This window comes from Pelophylax lessonae (genome assembly GCF_965119305.1).
Source record: "Pelophylax lessonae genome assembly, chromosome: 1".
Lineage (NCBI taxonomy): Eukaryota > Metazoa > Chordata > Amphibia > Anura > Ranidae > Pelophylax > Pelophylax lessonae.
Genome location: NC_138768.1, coordinates 4,151,954 through 4,176,791, shown reverse-complemented (window position 1 = coordinate 4,176,791; position 24,838 = coordinate 4,151,954). Strand labels below are relative to the sequence as shown.

General features: G+C 47.3%; 1 protein-coding gene across 1 annotated transcript in view; it reads left to right on the top strand.

The window, feature by feature from the left end:
- Positions 1 to 24,838, top strand: part of LOC309551015 (uncharacterized protein) — a gene marked incomplete at both ends in the record, with an annotated part of 209,781 nt that overhangs the window by 172,733 nt on the left and 12,210 nt on the right. Inside the window, 1 exon segment of the mRNA XM_082251433.1 lies at positions 2,297 to 2,940. Within this exon segment, the coding sequence (XP_082107559.1) occupies positions 2,297 to 2,940 (644 nt within the window).

Below are 24,838 nucleotides of genomic sequence, written 5' to 3'. Positions count from 1 at the left end.
CAGCCAGCCACCCACATCCACAGGCCCTGTACCAGCAAGCCAGCCAGCCACCCACAGGCTCTGTACCAGCCAGCCAGCCACCCACAGGCCCTGTACCAGCCAGCCACAGACATTGTACCAGACAGCCAGCCACCCACAGGCCCTGTACCAGCCACCCACAGGCTCTGTACCAGCCACCCACAGGCTCTGTACCAGCCAGCCAGCCACCCACAGGCCCTGTACCAGCCAGCCACAGACATTGTACCAGACAGCCAGCCACCCACAGGCCCTGTACTAGCCAGCCACAGACATTGTACCAGACAGCCAGCCACCCACAGGCTCTGTACCAGCCAGCCAGCCACCCACAGGCCCTGTACCAGCCAGCCACAGACATTGTACCAGACAGCCAGCCACCCACAGGCCCTGTACTAGCCAGCCACAGACATTGTACCAGACAGCCAGCCACCCACAGGCCCTGTACCAGCCAGCCACCCACCACAGGGTAAGAGCCAGCCACCCACCACAGGGTGCCAGCCAGCCATCCACCACAGGGTAAGAGCCAGCCATCCACCACAGGGTGCCAGCCAGCCATCCACCACAGGGTGCCAGCCAGCCACCCACCACAGGGTTTAAGACAGCCAGTCACCCACCACAGGGTGCCAGATAGCCAGCCACCCACAGACAGGGTGCCAGACAGCCAGCCACCCACAGGCCCTGTACCAGCCAGCCACAGGCACTGTACCAGTCAGCCACCCACAGGCCCTGTACCAGCCAGCCACCCACAGCCCCTGTGCCAGCCACCAACCTACCACAGGGTGTCAGCCAGCCAGCCACCCACCACAATGCATGCAGCATGCCCCCATCAATGTAGAGTGACCACAGCATGCCCCCATCAATGTAAAGTGACCACAGCGTGCCCCCATCAATGTAGAGTGACCACAGCGTGCCCCCTTCAATGTAGAGTGCCCACAGTGTGCCCCCTTCAATGTAGAGTGACCACAGCGTGCCCCCTTCAATGTAGAGTGCCCACAGCGTGTCCCCTTCAATGTAGAGTGCCCACAGTGTGCCCCCTTCAATGTAGAGTGCCCACAGCGTGTCCCCTTCAATGTAGAGTGCCCACAGTGTGCCCCCTTCAATGTAGAGTGACCACAGCGTGCCCCCTTCAATGTAGAGTGCCCACAGCGTGCCCCCTTCAATGTAGAGTGCCCACAGCGTGCCCCCTTCAATGTAGGGTGACCACAGCGTGCCCCCTTCAATGTAGAGTGACCAGTGTCAGGCACTCACCTTTTGTGTTTGCAGAGTGTTGAACTTGAGTCCGGCCCAGGAAAGCTGCCGCCCTCCTCTTCCTCCTCCTGGCTGGCTTGCTTGTTGTCCTCTCCGGTCCGTCCTCAGCAGAGACACTGACTAGAATGGCTCTGCCGAGTGACGCCCAAGCACCGCCCCTATGACGTCAGACGTCCGCCAATCACAGGACGCAGAATCGCAGGTGGGAGTGTTCGGGGCGCAGAGCTCTGCCCCCCGAGCACAATCTAAAGGGCCACCAATCAAGCTAAACAAAACAAGGCACATGACAGCAAAACTCCCACCCCTCTCCCCCCTCTCCATAGCAGCAGTGTTGGCCGGCGCCCCGGGAACACCTTCTTTTTTTTTTTTTTCCTTTTGCCTTGGGGGGCGGAGCCCCTGCGCCCCACATTGACCAGCTGCCACTGATGTCACATATGCTGTATGTTCTTGTAGTGCCCTTATGCTACATGAAACACTGTGCTCTGAACATCTTCCCTTCTTTCTCCCCCTTAGCCTTGGCCCTGTTGGCTCTGGGGTCAGACAATTATCATTATGTTATTAGATAACAATATATTTCTGCAGAGAAAAGTACTGCGGTTTCCGATGAATACACTGTATGTTTACACCATCCCTATGTAGATAAACATGGAACACGCCCTTCATCCTGGAACACATTCTATTAGGAGGTTCAAAGAGCATTGATGATATGCAAAGTGCAGTAAACTCATCAGCCAATCACAGTGCAGTAGGTCTGAATTTAATTGCATGACTGTTATGGTTTATTGGATTTTGTACATTGAATTCACTATTCTAATAAAAAAGCCTGACAGTTTAAACTTCTCACTTTTCTCTTCTGTTGTAAGTAATCACGTCTTCTCATCTGAAAGAGGATCTGGGATGTTCCGTCTGTCTGAACATTTAAATGTGGACATATTCCTCGGACTACTTAGCCTCTCCCTGAGGAGGAGTGTACAGAACACACTGGTAAATAAGTGCCAAAGACTTTTTAACAGTTGTTTCCTCCTGCTTTTAGCGATGGCGTCTGCTGATCTGAGAGCTGAGCTGGAATGTTCCATCTGTCTATACTTTTATACGGATCCGGTAACCCTGAAATGTGGACACAACTTCTGCTGGGACTGTATTGGTCGTGTGCTGGATAAACAGGAGGGGTCTGGCGGTTATTCCTGTCCTGAATGTAGAGAAAAATTCAAGAAACGTCCTGTCCTTCAGAAGAACATTACTCTGTGTAAGATATCGGAGACCCTCCAGACTACGCAGGGTGATCAGGACAAAACCAAAGTCTCCTGTACTTACTGTATTCACACTTCTGTACCTGCTGTGAAATCCTGTCTGCATTGTGAAGCTTCTCTGTGTGACAATCACCTGAGAGTCCACAGCAAGTCACCAGAACACGTCTTATGTGACCTCACCACTTCCCTGGAGAGCAGGAAATGTTCCGTCCATAAGAAGATCCTGGAGTATTACTGCACTGAGGACTCCTCCTGTATCTGTGTCTCCTGCAGTTTGGCTAGAGAACATCGGGGACACCAGGTGGAGACTCTGGACGAGGCCTCTGAGAAGAAGAAAAAGAAACTTAGGAATGTTCTGCAGAAACTGATGACAGAGAGAGAGGAGATGGAGAAAAAAGTCCAGAGTCTGCAGGAACGCAGGAGGAAAGTACAAGGAAAATTAGACATTGAAAAGGTGCAAGTCACTTTGCTATTCAGAGACCTATGGAGACAGCTGAAAGACCTGGAGAAGAGAACCATGAGTGAGATTACCAGGCAGGCAGAGCGGGTCTCCCTCTCCATGTCGGATTTCATTCGGGAGCTGAAAATAAAGAAGAACGTGCTGTCCAGGAAGATGGGGGACATTGAGGAGCTGTGTAACCTGACGGATCCACTGACTGTCCTACAGAAATCAGACACAGGGGAGTTCTGTTATACTGAGGATGGAGATGATGAGGACAGAGAGAGACATGATAAACTCCTCCATGATGGAGGGGATCTGGATGTGACTAGAATCTTTCGCACATTATACACATTATTAGATGTAATGTCTGGGGTAAATATTCAGAAATGTGCATGCACAGACATCTATCCACATCCGACTACAAAGAGCAAAATGGGCATTGATGCTGAACACTCCAGTGTGCAACCCCAACCTGCTCCCACTCTACAACCCTCCCCTACCATACAACACTCACAACACCAGGCTGCAGGACCACATATTGGGGTAGAACAGCAAATGTCGGGGGTTACAGACATATTACTGGATGTGAGCACAGCTGGTAATTGTCTACACATATCAGATGACAGGAAAACTGCATTATATTTATATTATAGCAAGAATCACCCAAAAACACCAGAGAGATTTCCGAGTCCTCAAGTGCTAAGTAGTCAGAGTTTCTCCTCGGGGAGACATTACTGGGAAGTGGATGTTGAGCGGTCAGGAAACTGTAGAGTCGGGATGTGTTACCCCAGTATAGTACGGAGGGGATGTCAGTCAATTATTGGAGATAATAAGAAGTCCTGGGGTTTACAGAGGAGTTGGGGAAATAATCAGTACTCAGTGATGCATGGCAAGAAGAAGACAAGATTACCCGGTGGTGTCTCTAGTAACAGAGTCGGGATTGATCTGGATTATAAGGCCGGGCGGATCTCCTTTTATGATCTGTGCAACCCAATCCGACACCTCCACACCTTCACCACCACCTTCACTGAGCCCCTCCATGCTGCGATATGGATAGGGAGTGGGGGAGGTTGTGTAAAGATACCTGGGGGAAGCCAAAATGTGAGAAATCTGCCAGCAAACCGAAGAGACAGGACAGGGCAGAGAACCTGATTGGTGTAACTCTAGGTCAATAGGATGAAACAATAGGCAAGTGTAGTAAGGTAGTCAGGATGGGGATAGCATCCCTGTAGCCTGCACCTCTAAAGCATATCTATAAGATTAGAACCATTGCCAGGTTTTTACTGCTATCCGGGGCTCCACTAGAGAGAGTCTGCTCTGATAAACCATTGGCAGAAGGACAGGAAGTGAGAGGAACTCACCAACATCAACACAGACAGAAATAAAAATCATTTTCTTTATTAGAGTAGGGGAAGGATTAAACACCAGCACTCTACTGAATTTGCAATGCCAACTTAAAAACCAGTATTGGCCATTTTCTAAGCTAATAGGAAGGGGGTTGTCAAACAAATGGCATGTGAGGCTGGGAACGGTCCTAGGGGACAAGTACCACATGTACCAAAGAAAAAAAAAGTTTTGTTGGAAGCAGCAGTCTGACTGGCCAAGAAAGCCGGAGAGGATGATCATATGCACCCCTCTTGAAGCATATCAGGTCACATGTTCTCAACATGGGCAGGGTACCCTGCCATGCGGAGCCCTTCTGACAAAGCACTCGGTCCCCATTTTGATCAGGACAATGGCCTCTTCCCCACAACTCTGGCTCAGTCGTTGTGAAGGTCCACAGGTATGGGGCTTACCAGAATCTGGATTCCAATCTCTTTATCGGACCCCTTCAGCCCCAGCACCTCTAGGATCCTCATGGAGCCGAGCAATTTTTACATTTCCGCTATGGCCCTATTCATTTTATAAAGAGAAATAATTATTATATGATTTACTAATGATGAAATTACATGACTAAGTGCTTATACAGTAAACCCCCGCTCTATCGCGGTTCAGTTTTTGCGGTCAGGTATATTGCGGGTTTTTTTTGTAATGTTATTTTACTATATAAATCATTAAAAATGAAATATTTTTGTGATTTCCATAGCTCTTGCTATGTCTCTCAGTATCTTTTATGTGTTTAAATGAGTTTCTATTGTTTTAAAAGTGTGTTTAAAGACCTTAAAATGCTTTTACACGTACAGTGACAGTAAAAAAAACATACCTACAGTGTATTTTAATAGGGTTTTTCTATTTTGCGGATTTTCACTTTTAGCGGCTGGGTCCGGAACGTAACCCCCGCAATGGAGGGGGGTTTACTGTATATGCTAATGTGAGGTTCTTTATATATAATGACAGCCTCTCTGTCTACAATGACTTTACAGAAAGATGTTATTAGAAGAAATTGTTGTTCTCCGGATCCTTGGAAGGTCTTGTTGGGGAAGATAGAGACAGTTGGTCTCCTTCTTCTACAATGAGGGATTTGGGAGTCTGGAGGTGGGACAAGCTGATAAGGTGTTCAGAGATAACAGAAATGAATGTCTCTTGTAATGAATGATGTGCTGCTTGTACAAATTCTTCACTGAATGATTCCATCTGTAAAATGTTGATGTTTGGGATGGTCCTCCATGACAACTGTCCAGGATTGGAGGGTAAAAGCCTCCCATTTGATAAAGAGGTCAGATCCTTGGTCCACCTGCCATGTCTAAGGATCTCCTCACACCTTCATCTCTCTACTTTCTAATCTTTACTTTTTATTTGTAACTCTTCTCTTCTAAATAAACTTCCAGAACCTTCACCGGTATCAGAGGTTGTTATTTCTTTATCGCAATTGATGAGCTGAACTGCCCTGGGTCCAGTTTAGCAGGATTTCGGAAAACTTCAAAAGAGTTCGGATGCCAAAGCCAAATCCTATGGAAATCAATAGGAGCTGACACTGCCAGATTAAAAATGCCTATTTTCTGGGCAAATAGGTAAAAGGGTGTAAAAAACATAATGGGGAGTGGGCACTGAAGGCAATGTGAACAGTGGTTCAGCCATTTTAGTATATCTTAGTTACTAGAAGCCATTTTGTGTAAAAATCATTTTTTAATACTGCTGTGATATTCTGCATGAGACTTTTACCCACGCTGAATTCTTACAAGATAAGAGTCCTGTCTTTTTTCATAAACAATGTTACTTCTCCGAAATGTTGTGAAAACAGTCTGGATCAATTTGACCAAAGTGTCATACATAGTACTGTACGTAAATAATGACCTTGTGGGAAGGTCTATGAGACGCCATCGAGATGACTTGCTGTTTCAATGTATTTTAATGGTAAATGTTTCCTATAAAAAGTGTAAGCTTTTTATAGGAAATAAACAGATTCATAAATAATAAACAGATTCATAAATAATAAACAGATTCGGGTCATTCTGAATGAACCATCTGTGTAGTGAGTTTAATCAGAGTGGCTTCCAGGCCTGCGAGTTCCAGAGGTCAACCGGGTCGAGCCCGCAAGTCTACCGCTTTGAAGTGGTTAATGCCAACAGTTCTGGAAGTCCCATACGAGATGGTCAACGCCCATGTCCGGTAAGTGTTAAAATTTTCTTTTGCCTTACCATGACCTCTGTGTCAACGACCCTATGTCTAGAGTAATACCTGTTGGCTGTATAGACTTGGTAAGTGTAATAGGAACACTAAGAGGCCCTGGAAGGGTCCCTGGTCCTTCCTTTGGAATTGACCAGATAGGGTTTTAGAAACCTATGAAATATAGAAACAGTACTGTAAAATTGACTGACCGATTGTAACCCCTGAGACTCAGATCTTTTTCTTTCCTTTGCGTAAAAGTATAAGATAAAATGTTTAATATGTGTATTGTTTGTCTATAATGGTAGGAAAACCTTCTTGATAGCCACTGTACCTAGGAGGTATCAGTCAAGACTCGGTAAGGGTTTTTTTTTTGGTTGTACCCAGAAGGGACACCCTGAGTCCAAAGTATAAGGTTTAATTTACATACATCAGTGGCTTTTCAGGAGGGTTTTGGACCATAAGGGGTCTCAGGACCCAGGTACATCTAGGTAACAGTGATTTTGTGAATGTATTAATCCTAGAGACATGTTTTATTAAATGAGAGAATATTGGAATTTGTTTTATTGTTTTGTTATGGAAATGGCCGGGAATATTTGGTGAGTAATATTCCTGGAAGTAAATTAAGGTAGAGATTATTATTTCAGGAACGGTCTACCTAAAGTTGAAGTGTTAAGAATTAATGTATATTGTTTTGTGAATTGTACTGAAGGTTTAAGTCTAAGAGACATTAGGAGACAGGTAAATCACAGGAAAGAGAGTTTTGTAGTCCGTCCGCATTCTCTTTCAGTAAAGGTTATTTGTAATATCTTTAGAATGGGGAAGAATCAAACCAAACAAATCCCACCCCCCGATCCAGGCGAGATATGCAGGTAATATGTCGGTGGATGCACATACATTAACCCTTGGATAGATAACCTAGCAGGATGGTCGGAAAAGATGGGGAGTAGAAATACCTTCCCCCGAGATGGGGACAATAATAGTTATCACATGGCTATGGTTAGGGGAGTCTGTCTAGGTGACAGAAACGTTTTCCCGTACTTCTTGGGAGACCCGCAATGGGATATGAAGTATATGAAAAAAGGCGGGGAGAATTGGCTTACTGATGCCCCGTATTGTTATAATATAATAGAAAAAGATGTGGCTGGCTGTTTTGATCTGCCTAAAGAAAAACAGCCTGTCAGCACGCATTTCCAAGGGCATTATCAGAGAGGCAGAAAAAGGGGGGGATTCAGGGGCAGAGTAGAACATAGGCCCCCCCTACAATAATAAACCACAACAACAAAGGACGGGGTGTTTCAAATGTGGGGTAAGGGATTGCCCTTATGAGGACCGATGTGTTAGTGGTCCCCCCCACAATTGAACAACCTCACAACAGCCTCACAACAACATCACAACAGTCTGAGATAAAGTTATCTGCCAATCAGCAACAAGTGACAGTAAAACTGTCACAACAGAGAGTGGATTTACAGTGACATCGGGAAAAATGCCCATTTTTGTCCCGAGTTCAGAGAGTAGTTATTTCCTTTTAGAGGAAGAGTGCCACAGCATTTATGTTGACCCACGGGTATGAGCCATAAGTCCCCTGGATGTAGGATTGATTTCATGCCCCCTTAAAAGGAGGATGGAGTCAGGCTTATATTAAACAGATTCTTGACCGAAGGTATATTTAAAGAAATAGTATTACCTTACAATAGCCCCATCCCTTGCTGCAGACGTAGTTTTCATCACGGCCATTTTACACCAGTATCAAAACACACAGAATTGTTTGTGTGGAGCTTCGGTGAGACATTGAAGCTGGTACATTCCTAGGGAGGGGGTCACTTTTTTCTCGGAGCTAGTGTGGACTACGGGTTCCAGCATTCCCACATATATGCAATTATTTTTTATAGAATTTTTTGGGAGTTTTGCCATTTACACATTTGTGCCTATCTTGTACGGTAGTAAGAGTAGTAGTAGTGAATAAAAACACTGTTTTATTAGGCAAAACATAGATTGCTGTAGTCGGCAGGATACTTTGAGGTTTATTGATAATGAGAAATAACATTTTGCACATGGTTCCCTATGTGAAGGGTAGTCCTGGTGCAAAATTTTGAAAATTGGCTACTTGCCAAGAAAGGGTTCAAATGTAAATATCTTTGTTCCTGTTATAGTTGTGGAATTTATTTTTGGACAGAAAAGGTTACCGCAATTAGTGTGACCATTGGACCCCGTTGGCACCGAGCCAAAAGTTTCAAATTAGATTATCTTTTTATCTGATTATAGTTTTTGAGTGAAATTTTAGGGGTATCCTCTATTGAAGAAGGGGAACCTCTGGCCAGATTTTTGTAAGATTTTTGGAAGTTTTTTGTAAGATTGGCACTGAGCCAAAAAGTTTTTAGTTTTTATATCTGATTATAGCATGCAAGTGGTATCTGATGTGCCATCTTTACTGATAGCCATACCATCCGATGCTACCCACTTTACAGTGATTGGTTTAAGTAATGCGTTTTTTTATTTTTTGCGTCCTAGTGGACGAGGAGACACAGCCCATCTTTGCTTTCTTGTTTTTCAGTCCAGGTAACTGACCTGGTGTAGAATGCCTCAGGGCTATGTGGACAGTCCAGTTGTCTGCTCTATAGTTCTCCAGACCACGCAAGAGGGGATGAACACCTGCTCATGGGTCAGTCCCGCTACAATATGTGGATGACATATGTAGTCACTCTGTGGAGGCCAGTCAGAGCGATTCAGTGGGTTTATTGAAGTATTTACATGTATGTGGACACGGGAAAGTGTCACAGGAAAAATGACAATGGTGTCAGGAAAGTGTTGTTTACCTTGGTTTTGTTCTCACAGAGGGGGAAAGGAGAGTCAGTCACAAAAGAGCTGCGGCTCTAGTGGGTCTTGGCAGCCCACAGTGGGTCTTGCCCGCCCAAAAATCAGGATCATTGATTATTGTAGACAATGGATCTGGACTGCTCCTATTTATGACAACATTTTGAGACAAGCCACAGGTCCAGTAATGTAAGACATTGTTAAATAGTCACAAGAAATGTTGAATGCGTTTATGTATAATTTGTGAGGCCCAGTACAGGCGCTACAACCGAAAAATGCTATGGTTGTAGCGCCTGCACTGGGCCTCACAATTTATGGAAAAATGTTTTATGTTTATGCAAAGGACAATTGTAAGACCATGACAGGTGTACTTGCCCAGGAGTATGGTGGTAAACTTTGCCCTATAGTCTTTTTCTCAGAGATGGTCGCAGTCCAGGTCTGAAGGCATGCCTGAAGTGACTCAGAGCATAGCATCTTGTGTGATGGGAATAGGGATGGCCACATCATTTACCCTAGGCAGATCCTGCCCCAGTTTTAAATGGGTTACTGGGATTAAAGGGTGTGTTACACCACAACATGATTTTATAGACATAATATATTAGGACACATCTCCAGGAGCGGATGTGTCCTCCACAGCCATAGAGGGAGCAGAGGATGTTTTTATAGTTTTAAAATCACCTGTTTGTTGGACTATAAGACCAAACATTTCTAGCCAGTGTTTGAAGAGCTACAAATCCCGACAGTGCTATTCATTGTTTGTAGGACTACAAACACTGACACACCTTCATCGGCCTTCAGTGTGCAGGGAAGGGCGTTCCGTACAAAGTCCCATTCCTCTGCAGGTCTTTTCCAGGACTCGCCTCATTTCTCCTCACTTGTCCTTTGCCTCTTCCAGTGACTTAACAACCGATCGAGGATCTGGAACGTTCCATCTTTGAACCTTTATACAGACTCTGTAACTCTGAGAACCAGACACAACTTCTGCCGTGTCTGTACTGACCGTGTGCTGGATACACAGGAAGGGTCTGGAGGTTATTCCTGTCCTGGAAGTAGTTCAAAGTTCAGGAATCGTCCTTTTCTGAGGAAGAACAGAAGATTGTATAATATAGCGAATCATTTACTGACAGCTCATCCCAAGCAGGACAAGATGGTGAGGTTCTGTACTTACTGTATCCGCTTCCCTGAACGTGCCGTTGCGTCCTGTCTGCTGTGTGAAGCTTATCTGTGCAATGATCACCTGGGAGTCCACAGCAAATCACCAGAACACGTCTTATCTGACATCTACACCTCTATGGAAAAGAGGAAATGTTCCGTCCATAAGGAACCACTGAAATTTTACTGCACCGATGACAACGCCTGTGTCTGTGTGTCCTGCAGGCTGGATGGAAAACATCGGGGACACCTGGTGGAGACTCTGGAGGAGGCCTCTGAGAAGAGGAAGAAGAAACTGAAGGATGTTCTGGTGAAGCTGATGACAAAGAGAGAGGAGATGGTGGAAAGAGTCCAGAGTCTGCAGGAACAGGGGAAAAAAGTACAAGGAAAAGCAGATAATGAAACGGAGAGAGTCACTGCCCTGTTCAGAGACCTCAGGAGACGCCTGGAAGACCTGGAGAAGAGAGTCCGGAGGGAAATATCCAGGGAAGCAGAGCGGGCCTCCATCTCTATTCTGGATAGGATCCAGGAGCTGGAAATAAAAAAGGAGGAGCTGTCCATTAAGATGGGTGACATTGAGGAGCTGTGTAACATGACGGATCCACTGACTGTCCTACAGGAATCAGACACAGGAGACTCGTGGGATACCAAGGATGGAGATGATGAGGACAGAGAGAGATATGATAAACTCCTCCATGATGGAGGGGATCTGGATGTGGCGGGGGTCTCACAAACATTACACACAGGTTTATCTGATATAATAATGTGGATAAATGCAGGGATCCACATACAGAAACCTGCAAACATAATACTGGATATAAACACAGCTAGTAATAATCTACAGATATCAGATGACAGGAAAACTGCATCCAAGGCAGATACAATCCAGAATCGTAGAGAAACCTGGGAGAGATTTGATCATTTTCAGGTGATGAGCAAGGAGGCTTTCTCTTCAGGGAGACATTATTGGGTGGTGGATGGTTCAGGCTCAAATAACTGGATGGCGGGGATGTGTTACCCCAGTATAGACAGGAAAGCAGGAGGACAGTCAGTAATTGGGTCGAATAGTAAGTCCTGGGCTCTGAGCAGATATAGTGATCAGTTTTCATTCACACATGATACAAAGGGGGTCCAGGGTTCTGCCAATTTCACCAGTGATAGATTCAAGATAGATCTGGATTATGAGGCCGGGCGGATCTCCTTTTATGATCTGAGTTACCCACCCCGACACCTCTACACCTTCACCACCACCTTCACCGAGCCCCTCCATGCTGCACTATATCCAGGGTATGGTTCTGTCAAGATTTGTGGGTGGGGCCATGACCCTGAGAAACCTGCCCAGAGATTGGTGACATCACAGTGATGTGAGACAGTGGGTGGGGTTTCCGGTCACTCTGCTATTTCCATTATATAATCATCTGATAATTTCATCTTTCTAAATTACAAACTGTAATCATGTCTGCAGAACATTTATCTAAAATTGTCCCACATGACTGGCCAAAGTCACTGTCACTGTTGGGTGAATGAAGCTAGGTCTAGTCTTGTTTCTATCGGTTGTGATTGTGAGGGACAGGGACCAGTGGCGTCATCTCCTGTGGGGCACCTCGGGTCCCCAATGTCATGATCACCAACAACTTTAGCTCCTGGCTGGTTTCTCCCACCAGCTGCCTCTCAGAGCCATGAGAAGCTGCCCCTAGGCTCCTCCTCAGCTCTGATGGGTCACATGACAGAGGAGGAGCCTAGGAGAAATATCATCCAGCCATAGGTGTGCACAGCCTATAGCATTAGGGCGCATGTGTCAAACACAAGTCCCGCGGGCCGAATCTTGCCCACCAGGCCATTTTATGTGGCTATTTTTCCTCACCTGCAGGTGCGGCACCCCCTCATCTCCGCCCCCCACTCTGTCTCAGCAGTTGGCAGCAGAGAGGACAGAACTCTCTGTGCAGCTGCAGCACCCCCTCATCTTTGCCTCCCCTGGTCTCAGCCATAGGCGTCCACATGGGGGGGCTCAACTTCCCCTTTAACCACTTTACCACCGGAGGATTTTGCTGTCTTACGTCCAGGCCACTTTTTGCGATTCGGCACTGCGCGAATTTAACTGACAATTGCGCGGTCATGCAACGCTGTACCCAAACGAAATGTACGTCCTTTTTTTCCCACAAACAGAGCTTTCTTTTGGTGGTATTTGATCACCTGTGTGATTTTTACTTTTTGCGCTATAAACAAAAAAAGAGCGACAATTTTGAAAAAATAACAATATTTTTCACATTTTGTTATATGAAATTCCCCCCCCCCCAAAAAATGTAAAAATCTAATTTTTTTATCATTTTAGGCCAATTTGTTTTCTGCTACATAATTTTGGTTAAAAAAAAATCGCGTATTTTGATTGGTTTGCGCAAAAGTTATTGCGTTTACTAACTAAGGGAAAGATTTCTGTCATTTTTGGTGTTTTTTTTTTTTAACGAGTAATGGCGGCGATCTGCGATTTTTTTTGCGGGACTCCGACATTGCGGCGGACAGGTCGGACCCTTGACTGACATTTTTGACACTTTTGGGGTTACCAGTGACATTACTACAGTAATCAGTGCTATACATATGCACTGTTACTGTAAAAATGACACTGGCAAGGAAGGGGTTAATTTTATTGGAGAGGGAGGGGTTAATGTATGCCTGGTGCTTACTGACGTGTGTGGGGGGAGGTGAACGAGTGACACAGGGACAGATCGCAGGTTCAGCTATGCTGAACCCTGCAATCTGACCCTGTCTGTCACTTTGGAGATCCGCCCGCCTTGTTTACACAAGCGGGCGGATCTCTACACTCGATTCCCCGACGATCGGGGAAGAGCGGCGGTGATCACCGTGGCTCCTCCCCTGGCCTAACCGAATACAGCGGGAGCGAGCCTCCGGCGGCGCGCGCGCACCGCAGAGAGAGCGGAATGTCTGCTGACGTAGGTCTACGTCGCCAGACGATAACGAACCACTTTGCCGCAGTACAGTCAACGTGACTGGTCGGCAAGTGGTTAAAGTGGTTGTTAAGCCACTTTATACTATCCTGTCTAATCTGTTTAATCCACACATCCCCATCGGATTAAGGCCAGTCCAGTATTATATCAGAAAATTTATTGACTTTGCTATTGACTTTTATTTCTTCATTCACTGTTACCCTTCTGGTTGCTCAATAAACTGTTCATTGTATCCACTGGCTTGTTCATCCTTTGAGAACTGCCATGATAACACCAACACCCCGATATCGCTGTCTCTCTTGGTTGCCTGTTGGATGGTCATTTTGTTGGATTTTGACGGCTACACCGGTGTGGTTCAGGACAATTCAGAGTGTGGGGGGCCACAGTGGTCAGCGCTGGGACCTTTCCTTGTTATATATAAAAAGTTATCCAAAGCCTTGAATATGCCAGTCAGTACTGTTTAATAACTTATTAAGAAGTGGAAAATTCGGGGATCTCTTGATACCAAGCCAAGGTCCGGTAGACCAAGACAGATTGCAGCCACACCTGCCAGAGAAATTGTTCGGGATACAAAGAAAAACCCCACAGGTAACCTCAGGAGAAACACAGGCTGCTCTGGGAAAAGATGGGGTGTTTGTTTTGAAGGAGCACAATACAACGATACCTGAACAAAAAATGAGCTGCATGGTGGAGTTGCCAGAAAGAAGCCTTTACTGCGTCATGCCACAAACAAAGCTTACAATATGGCCGACCACTCCTTGACTCAGCTCACAGCTTCTGGCACATTGTAATCTGGAGTAAAGGCTTCTTTCTGACAACACAACCGTGCAGCTCAATTTTGTTCAACGATCCTTGCATTGTGTTTCCTGAAACAACCACACCAGGCGCTCCTGAACTACAAATCTCCCGATCGACCACACCGTCAATTTAAGCTTTTACTCTATGTTACCACAGCAGCTAAACAAAACCATAGCAGAGGCTTGGAAATCTCCATCACTATGGCTTTTAGGAATGAGGAATAGGATCACACAAGCCATGATCCATGCCAAGACAGAAGAAATCTTACTGGACAAAGTACTCCCCTATGAAAAACTCTGGAGACCTTGGATGACCCACTATTTATCTCCGGGCTTTGATGACTCCCTCCTACAGTGGCGGCTGGTGCTCAAAATTTTTGGGGGGCGCAAACAGAAAAATGTAATAGGCATTGCTTTGCGGCAAAAAACGCTGTAAAAAATTGCGTGACTTTGAGGTCGCAAAAGTGTGAAAGGAGCCTTCAGTAATTAAGGTATAGTGTGCCCCCTTCAATGCAGAGAGACCAGCGTGCCCCCTTTCAATGCAGAGAGACCAGCGTGCCCCCTTTCAATGCAGAGAGACCAGCGTGCCCCCTTTCAATGCAGAGAGACCAGCATGCCCCCTTTCAATGCAGAGAGACCAGCGTGCCCCCTTCAAAACAGTGACCTGCGTGCTCCCTTCAAAACAGTGACCAGCGTGCCCCCTTTCAATGCAGTGACCAGCGTACATGCCCCCTTTCAATGCAGTGACCAGCGTACATGCCCCCTTTCAATGCAGTGACCAGCGTACATGCCCCCTTTCAATGCAGTGACCAGCGTACATGCCCCCTTTCAATGCAGTGACCAGCGTACATGCCCCCTTTCAATGCAGTGACCAGCGTACATGCCCCCTTTCAATGCAGTGACCAGCGTACATGCCCCCTTTCAATGCAGTGACCAGCGTACATGCCCCCTTCAATGCAGTGACCAGCATACATGTCCCCTTTCAATGTAGTGGCCAGCGTACATTCCCCCTTCAATGCAGTGACCAGCATACATGCCCCCTTTCAATGCAGTGACTAGCGTACATGCCCCCTTTCAATGTAGTGACCAGCGTACATGCCCCCTTCAATGCAGTGACCAGCATACATGCCCCCTTTCAATGCAGAGTGACCAGCGTGCCCCCTTTCAATGCAGAGTGACCACCGTGCCCCCTTTCAATGCAGAGAGACCAGCGTGCCCCCTTTCAATGCAGAGTGACCACCGTGCCCCCTTTCAATGCAGAGAGACCAGCGTGCCCCCTTCAAAACAGTGACCAGCGTGCCCCCTTCAAAACAGTGACCAGCGTGCCCCCTTCAATTCACTGACCAGCGTACATGCCCCCTTTCAATGCAGTGACCAGCGTACATGCCCCCTTCAATGCAGTGACCAGCGTACATGCCCCCTTTCAATGCAGTGACCAACGTACATGCCCCCTTTCAATGCAGTGACCAGCGTACATGCCCCCTTTCAATGCAGTGACCAGCGTACATGCCCCCTTTCAATGCAGTGACCAGCGTACATGCCCCCTTTCAATGCAGTGACTAGCGTACATGCCCCCTTCAATGCAGTGACCAGCGAACATGCCCCCTTTCAATGTAGTGACCAGCGTACATGCCCCCTTCAATGCAGTGACCAGCGTACATGCCCCCTTTCAATGCAGTGACTAGCGTACATGCCCCCTTCAATGTAGTGACCAGCGTACATGCCCCCTTCAATGCAGTGACCAGCATACATGCCCCCTTTCAATGCAGTGCCCAGCATACATGCCCCCTTTCAATGTAGTGACCAGCGTACATGCCCCCTTCAATGCAGTGACCAGCATACATGCCCCCTTTCAATGCAGTGACTAGCGTACATGCCCCCTTTCAATGTAGTGACCAGCGTACATGCCCCCTTCAATGCAGTGACCAGCATACATGCCCCCTTTCAATGCAATGACCAGCGAACATGCCCCCTTCAATGCAGTGACCAGCATACATGCCTCCTTTCAATGCAGTGACTAGCGTACATGCCCCCTTCAATGTAGTGACCAGCGTACATGCCCCCTTCAATGCAGTGACCAGCATACATGCCCCCTTTCAATGCAATGACCAGCGAACATGCCCCCTTCAATGCAGTGACCAGCATACATGCCTCCTTTCAATGCAGTGACTAGCGTACATGCCCCCTTCAATGCAGTGACCAGCTGACATGCCCCCTTCAATGCAGTGACAAGCGTACATGCCCCCTTTCAATGCAGTGACCAGCATACATGTCCCCTTTCAATGTAGTGGCCAGCGTACATTCCCCCTTCAATGCAGTGACCAGCATACATGCCCCCTTTCAATGCAGTGACTAGCATACATGCCCCCTTTCAATGTAGTGACCAGCGTACATGCCTCCTTCAATGCAGTGACCAGCATACATGCCCCCTTTCAATGCAGTGACCAGCATACATGCCCCCTTTCAATGCAGTGACCAGCGTACATGCCCCCTTTCAATGCAATGACTAGCGTACATGCCCGCTTCAATGTAGTGACCAGGGTACATGCCCCCTTTCAATGTAGTGACCAGCATACATGCCTCCTTTCAATGTAGTGACCAGCGTACATGCCCCCTTTCAATGCAGAGACCAGCGTGCGTGTGTGCGTGCCCCCTTCAATGTAGTGTGCCCCCCCCCCCCCCCCAGACCAGTGCACTTACCAGGAGCCCTGGAGCAGCCGCGGCGCCTTCTCTTCAATCCCCTGGTGGCGCGTCTTGAGTCCTCCCGCTCCCGCCTCCTCCTCGGCCAATGGCATGGGGTTTGCCTTGCGGCCAATCAGGAAGCACGTATCGGACGCGCTCCCTGATTGGCCAGGAGGAGGATTCATGTGACAATAGTGAATTTTCATTCGCTATTGTCACACAATGGGTGGGCTCGGGACGCACTGCTCTGCGCCCCGGATCCACCCTTTGCATCGCCCTATTAGATCTCTCTCTGGCTCTAATCAGGTGATGCCAAAAAAAAAAAGCGCTATTGAACTCCATGCGTCCGGCGCCCCTGCATGCAGATTAGGGGGCCGGATGCATGGATAGGGGGGGTGGCGCCCCTGCGTCCCCAACACACCAGCCGCCACTGCCCTCCTACTTCCTTGAGGCTAGAACCAAATTCTTTCAATCCCAGATTGCCCAGGATTGACGAGCAATGCTGGCTGGGACTCTCTCTAGGAACTCCCCATACCTCCCTCCCCTCCCCTTCCTTCTGATCTTCCCTTTCCCTTCTCACTCCTCTCTCCTCTTAACTCCCTGCTGTACCACATCCACCCTTGATACACAATCCCTTCCCTCCTTGAGAACGATTCCATCCTTCGGTACTTTCCTCTACCACTCCAGGCCAAGGTTCCATCTTGTCCTCACCAGCCTTTCCCCTTAATAACTCTTGAGATGGAATGGTCTCCTTACTGCCACATGGACCACTCCTATAGAACAAAAACTTGGCCTCAGACCAGATGTTGGCCACGTTATTCCCTCTGAGGAGTAATTTTCGCCTCATCCTCCTCTGAGTGGGTCTCTTACACACAATATATTAGAATTCACTTTTCTGAGTGCACAGAATTGTTTGCTTATCAACCTTCTCAGCTCGAGGTTTACCTCGGACATTAGAATTCTCTTGCATTGATTGTTAGATGATTATATGATGGTTACTAGTTTATCTACTGAGATATTTGTAAACTGCTTACAGTCCGTACCGATCTTTTGATGATATTGTTTTGAAATGCATTTCTTTCAATAAAATATTTGAACAAGAAACAATCACCCCATCTTTTTCCAAAGGTTCCTGAGGATCCTGCGGGGTTTTCCTTTGTATCCCAAACATTTCTTCTGGTTGGTGTGGCTGCAATCTTTATTGGTCTCCCAGACCTTGGCTTCGTATCAAGAGTCTTCCACTTCTTAATTAGTGATTGAACAATACTGATTGGCATATTCAAGGATTTGAATATCTTTTCTACACTATATTACCAAAAGTATTGGGACGCCTGCCTTTACACACACATGAACCTTAACCACTTGCCGACCGCCGCATGACTATTTACTGTGGCGGTCAGCCCCTCCTGGGCAAAGTGATGTATATATACGTCACTCGCCCGCGAGCCAATAGGGGGCGAGCGCACGCCGCCGGAGGCGCACTCCAGCCCCTGCTCGTTCACAGGGATCCCCGCGTGAGTGACCGGCGGCTCCGATGTCCGCCAGCCACCCGATATCGTCCGCTGGAGAGGGAGAAAGGCAGGCGGATGATGTAAACAAAGCCGTCTGTCATTCTCCCTGATGTAACTGCAGAGATCATACGATCCTGCTATGTAGGATCGTATGTCTCTGTGCTTACATGAAAAGCCACGCCCCTTTACAGTAAAAAGCACGCCTCTAGGGACACATTTAACCCCTGCCTCTCCAATAAAGTTAACCCCTTCCCTGCCAGTGTCATTATTACTGTAAAAGTGCATATTTATAGCACTGATTACTGTAGTAATGTCACTGGTAACCCCAAAAGTGTCAAAAATATCAGTCAAGGGTCCGATCTGTCCGCCGCAATGTTGCAGTCCCGCAAAACAAATCGCAGATCGCCGCCATTACTCGTTGAAAAAAAAACAATAAAAATGACAAAAATATTTCCCGTAGTTAGTAAACGCAATAACTTTTGCGCAAACCAATCAAAATACACTTGTTGCAATTTTTTTTACCAAACATATGTAGCAGAAAACAAATTGGCCTAAAATGTTAAAAAATTTAGATTTTTACATTTTTTTGGGGGGGGAATTTCATATAAAAAAATGTGAAAAATATTGTTATTTTTTGCAAAATTGTTGCTATTTTTTTGTTTATAGCGCAAAAAGTAAAAATCGCACAGGTGATCAAATACCACCAAAAGAAAGCTCTGTTTGTGGGAAAAAAAGGACGTCAAATTCATTTAGGTACAGCGTCACACGACCGCGCAATTGTCAGTTAAATTAACGCAGTGCCGAATCGCAAATTAGGGCCTGGTCAGGAAGGGGGTAAAATCTTCCGGGGCTTAAGTTAATTAGTGATTGAACAATATTGATTGGCATATTCAAGGATTTGAATATCTTTTCTACACTATATTACCAAAAGTATTGGGACGCCGCCCTTTACACACACATGAACCTTAACCACTTGCCGACCGCCGCATGACTATTTACTGTGGCGGTCAGCCCCTCCTGGGCAAAGTGACGTATATATACGTCATAAGGTTTAGGAGTGTCTATGGGAATGTTTCACCATTCTTCCAGAAGAGCATTTTTTAGGTCAGACACTGAGAAGGCCTGGATCACAGTCTTTGCTCTATTTCATCCCAAAGATGTTATAGTGGGTTGAAGTCAGGCCAGTCAAGTTCCTCCACCTCAAACTCACTCATCCATGTCTTTATGGACCTTGCTTTGTGCACTGGTCTAAATCATTTGGTGGAGGGGGGATTATGGTGTGGGGGTGTTTTTCAGGGGTTGGGTTTGGCCCCTTAGTTCCAGTGAAGGGAACTCTTAATGCGTCAGCATACCAAGACATTTTGGACAATTTCATGCTCCCAACTTTGTGGGAGGAGTTTGGGGATGGCCCCTCCCTGTTCCAACATGACTGCACACCAGAGCACAAAGCAAGGTCCATAAATCTTATTAAAAATGAATATCTTTTTTACACGATATTACTAAAAGTATTGGGACGCCTGCCTTTACACACACATGAACTTTAATGACCCCCCAGTCTTAGTCCGTAGGGTTCAATATTGAGTTGGCTCCACCTTTTGCAGCTATAACAGCTTCAACTCTTCTGGGAAGGCTGTCCACAAGGTTTAGGAGTGTCTATGGGAATGTTTCACCATTCTTCCAGAAGAGTATTTGTGAGGTCAGCCACTGATGTTCGACGAGAAGGCCTGGCTGCAGTCTCCACTCTAATTCATCCTAAAGGTGTACTATCAGGTTGAGGTCAGGACTCTGTGCAGGTCGGTCAGATTCCTCCACCCCAAACTCACCCATCCAGGTCTTTATGGACCTTTGGTTTGTAGGTTGGATGTGAGTTTGTAGGTGGATGTGAGATGGACTCTCGATCTATCAGACATCTAAGAACCCTACCAGGAAAACCATGGAAATGAATAGGTTTGCAGCTTCCAGCAGAGCCTAATCACTGTAGTAATACAAAGCAATCATCTCCCTGGTTCCCCAGTATGGTGACACATTTCCTGGCTCGGCGTTGGCGGGGTGAGGGGGTACTTGGCAGTCAGCGGCGAAGTGCCAAGCCCTTTCTTTTTAAATCAGCATTATATGAAGTGTTAATGATTACAGATCGCTTCCAATAAACTTCATCAACCAATGCCCAAGGTCCTGACTGTTCTATGTTTTTTATTGTGTTTTATTATTATTGATCTTTCATCACATAGCGCTGACATATTCCACAGCGCTGCCACCCCTGGAATCCAAATATGTGTCGTTTAGTAGTAATCGCCCGATGTTTAGTGAAGTGACATCACCAGTGCACGCGCATTTTTTCCCCTATCCACGGCACAATTGCTGTGCCATCCATCAATCTATATCACTCCTCTCTCCTCCTAACTCCCTGCTTTACCACATCCACCCTTGATACACAATCCCTTCCCTCCTTGAGAACGATTCCATCCTTCGATACTTTCCACTAACACTCCAAGCCAAGGCCATGGTTCCATCTTGCCCTCACCAACCTTTCCCCTTAATAACTCTCGAGATGGAATGGTCTCCTTACTGCCACATGGATCACTCCTATAGAACAAAAACTTGGCCTCAGACCAGATGTTGGCCACGTTAATCCCTCTGAGGAGCAGTGGCGGATCCAGGGGGGGCATCGGGTCAATTGCCCCCCCCAAAAAAAATATTACCCACTTATTACTCCAGTCCACCACACAGACACAGTGCCGAGTTCCCAACTTCCTCCCCAGCAGGCCATTAGCGCGGCGGAGCTGAAGGCTTCTCTTGTAGTCCCGCCGCCGCGCCGCTGGCCTATACAGCAGCCGCGGCCCGCAGTGAGTGCACTGGTTGCTATCGCCAACTACCGTCTAGCAACCAGTGATGTCACCGGTCCTGAGGAGTGGAGGAGGAGAGTGAGGCCCCAGCATCCACAGCGGAGCCTCCTTCCTCCTCCACGCACACGCTTAGAGTGCTGGCTCCACCCACCTCCTCCCTCCAGCAGCTTCTCCAAGCCAGGCGGCCAGCACCGAGGAGAAGAAACTCAGCAGTGTGACAGTGACTGGGACAGAGTGAATATGAATAAAGTACAAAAGTAAGTACAATTTAATGTATGTATTAAAGAAAAAGTGCCCTGCCCTTTGCCATCAATGTTAAAGCGGAGCTCCACCCATTTATTATGAAATGCACCGAATCCCCTTTAAAAATGCTTTTACCAATGCAAACTATTTTTTATTCTTTTGTAAGGAAATACCGTTTTTCTTCTTTATTCATCCGCACTTCTGGGTCCTGCTGCCTATAGGCGCTTAAGTCACTCGGCGATTCGCAAGGGCTCCTGGGATAGCGGTGTTATGTATCCCAGCAGCCCTTGTGAATCGCCTAATGACGTAATCTTGCGTTGTTTCCAGACCGGCACCAGCTGTTCTCAGGGATGTATTGCATTCAGTCCACGCCCCGCCCCCGCCTCCTCTCAGTGAGCTCTACGGGATGTAATGCTTTCAGTCCGCGCTCACTGAGAGGAGGCGGGGTCGACTGAATGCAATGTGCAGCTGCAGCACCCCCTCATCTTTGCCTCCCCTTTAAAGTGGTTGTTATACTATACTTTATACCAGGGGTAATGAATTAAAATTCAAGGAGGTCCGGTCGCTAAAATTTTCTTTGGGCCGAGGTCCGAATCTGAAGTCTGTGCTATGACTCAGAAAGATGGGCAAAACAAAACGTGTCCATCAGCGTTGCTCTTAACATAAAATTTGCCCATTTGAGTGCCCCTTAACATAAAATGTGTCCATCAGCGTGACCCTTAGCATAAAATTTGCCCATCAGCGTGACCCCTAACATAAAATAAGGAGCCCGCTGATGGCCACATTTTATGTTAGGGGGCACTCTGATGGGCACATTTTATGTTAGGGGGCATTCTGATGGGCACATTTTGTTAGGGGGCACACTGATGGGCAAAACAAAACGTGTCCATCAGTGTTGCTCTTAACATAAAATATGCCCATTAGAGTGCCCCTTAACAAAATGTGCCCATCAGAGTGCCCCCTAACATAAAATTTGCCCATCAGCGTGCCCCCTAGCATAAAATGTGCCCATCGGCGTGACCCTTAGCATAAAATTTGCCCATCAGCGTGCCCCCTAGCATAAAATGTGCCCATCAGCGTGACCCTTAGCATAAAATTTGCCCATCAGCGTGCCCCCTAACATAAAATGTGCCCATCAGCATGACCCTTAGCATAAAATGTGCCCATCAGCGTGCCCCCTAGCATAAAATGTGCCCATCGGCGTGACCCTTAGCATAAAATTTGCCCATCAGCGTGCCCCCTAACATAAAATGTGCCCATCAGCGTGACCCTTAGCATAAAATTTGCCCATCAGAGTGCCCCTTAACATAAAATATGCCCATCAGCGTGACCCCTAACATAAAATAAGGGGAACGCTGATGGGCACATTTTATGTTAGGGGGCATTCTGATGGGCACATTTTATGTTAGGGGGCATTCTGATGGGCACATTTTATGTTAGGGGCACTCTAATGGGAACATTTTATGTTAAGGGGCACGCTGATGGGCAAAACATAAAATTTGCCCATGAGCGTGACCCTTAACATAAAATAAGGCGCACGCTGATGAGCACATTTTATGTTAGCGGCCACTCTAATAGGCATATTTTATTTTATGGGGCACTCTAAAGGACACAAATGTGTGCCCCTTAACAAAATATGCCCATTAATCTGCATTTTATAAAAATGTGCCCCACATACCTTTCGGAGCGGAAAATGCGGGAGCCAGGAGCAGCGAACATCAGGGGGGCAGGGCGTACATGTGATGTCACGCCCCAGCTCACGGATAGGCTGAGTGTGAGAGTCAGGAGCCGCAGTTAGGAGCAGGGGGGCGGGGCCCGCACGTGACGTCACGCCCCAACTCGCGGCTCGCTAGGAGGGAGCCGAAGAAAGAAGCAGGGGGCGGGGCGCACACACGGAATGTCACTGGTTGCTGGGACACCCGCGGTCCCAGCAAACCAATGCCTACTTACAGTGGCGGCCTGACGGGTCCGGGCGGAAGCATCATGCGGGCCGCTCCTGGACCGCGGGCCGCCATTTAGTGACGGCTGCTTTATACTATCCTGTCTGGTCTGTTTAATAATCCTGTGTGTCGGTGCCCCTATGGCTGTGTCTGTGTTTTAAAATAATAAGCCGTTCTTTACCAGTTTTCAGAACGCCAATCGCCGCTCACATGACCTGCCAGCTCTCTCCTCTGCCTGTCTGACAGCTGCCTGCAGCAGGCGGGGCTGAAGATTCCATGCTAAAATCAGTAGGGAGGGGAGGAGGAGAGGCCGAGAGGAGAAGAGAGGCGGCGGGTCACGTGAGCAGCGATCAGCGCTCTGAAAACTGGTAAAGAGCCGGTTATTTTTCCCCTTTAAAAATAAATATTCGCGAGTCGTGGCTTGCGCGGTGACCGACATCAGCAGCCACGCGAACCGCTGTCCTAAGCCCCAGACCCCGGTGCTATCATTCCAGGAGAGGGGGAGCCCAAGGCAAGGAAATTGAGGAGATTTGTGGCCCTGTGCACATAGGCACGGCACGTGACGTCACCTCATGTACTGACCTCCCATGCATGCACACGCCACCTGCATGGACCAAAAACAGAGAGGGTCAGCTTTGCTTTTTAATCAAGTTTCTCAATCCTTTAAATGCCTGCGCTTTATGTGATAATGACTACCCCCCCCCCCCCCCATGACATTTTTGAAAAGGGGCGGGACATGGCTGATCTTAAAACAATGCTCCCCCCCACTGGAAAAAGTTCTGTGGACGCTCATGGTCTCAGCATTTAGCAGACTCTGGCAGTTGACTTCAGTCCTCCTCTGGTCCCCCTCCAAACCCTGCACTTTCTGCTTCCGAGCTCCACCCCCAGCTTCCTCCTGTCAGCAGAACAAGATAGGGGGTTGCAATGTAATGTGTGGGAGGGTGGGGGACTCTACTTCTGATAATGGGGGGACTCTTGACATCTTATGTAAGGGGGGGTTGGGGTGCTCTTGACATCAAGTGTGGACCTTTGAGGGCAGCGATAATGCTGACGAGGCCCACAATGAAATTGAGTTTGACACCCCTGCATTAGGGTGTGCACTCCAAAGTTCAAACACACATGCGTGTGTGTGTGTATATGTATACAGATTTTTTGCTTTATTTTAGGGGGCGGGGTCTTTGATGAAATATCGGGGGCCTAAATAGACCCCTGAAGTCTCACCTTTGAGACAGAGAAAAGGACTGAGGAAACGTGTTCTCTGGTTCCTTTCTGCGGCCTCAGCTGCACAGAATGAATGAACAGGAAGAGTTCTGCACAGCCCAACTGTTCATTCATAAACTGAAGAGCATAGTAGAGACAGTTAACTATGCTTCATTTATGAATAGACACAGA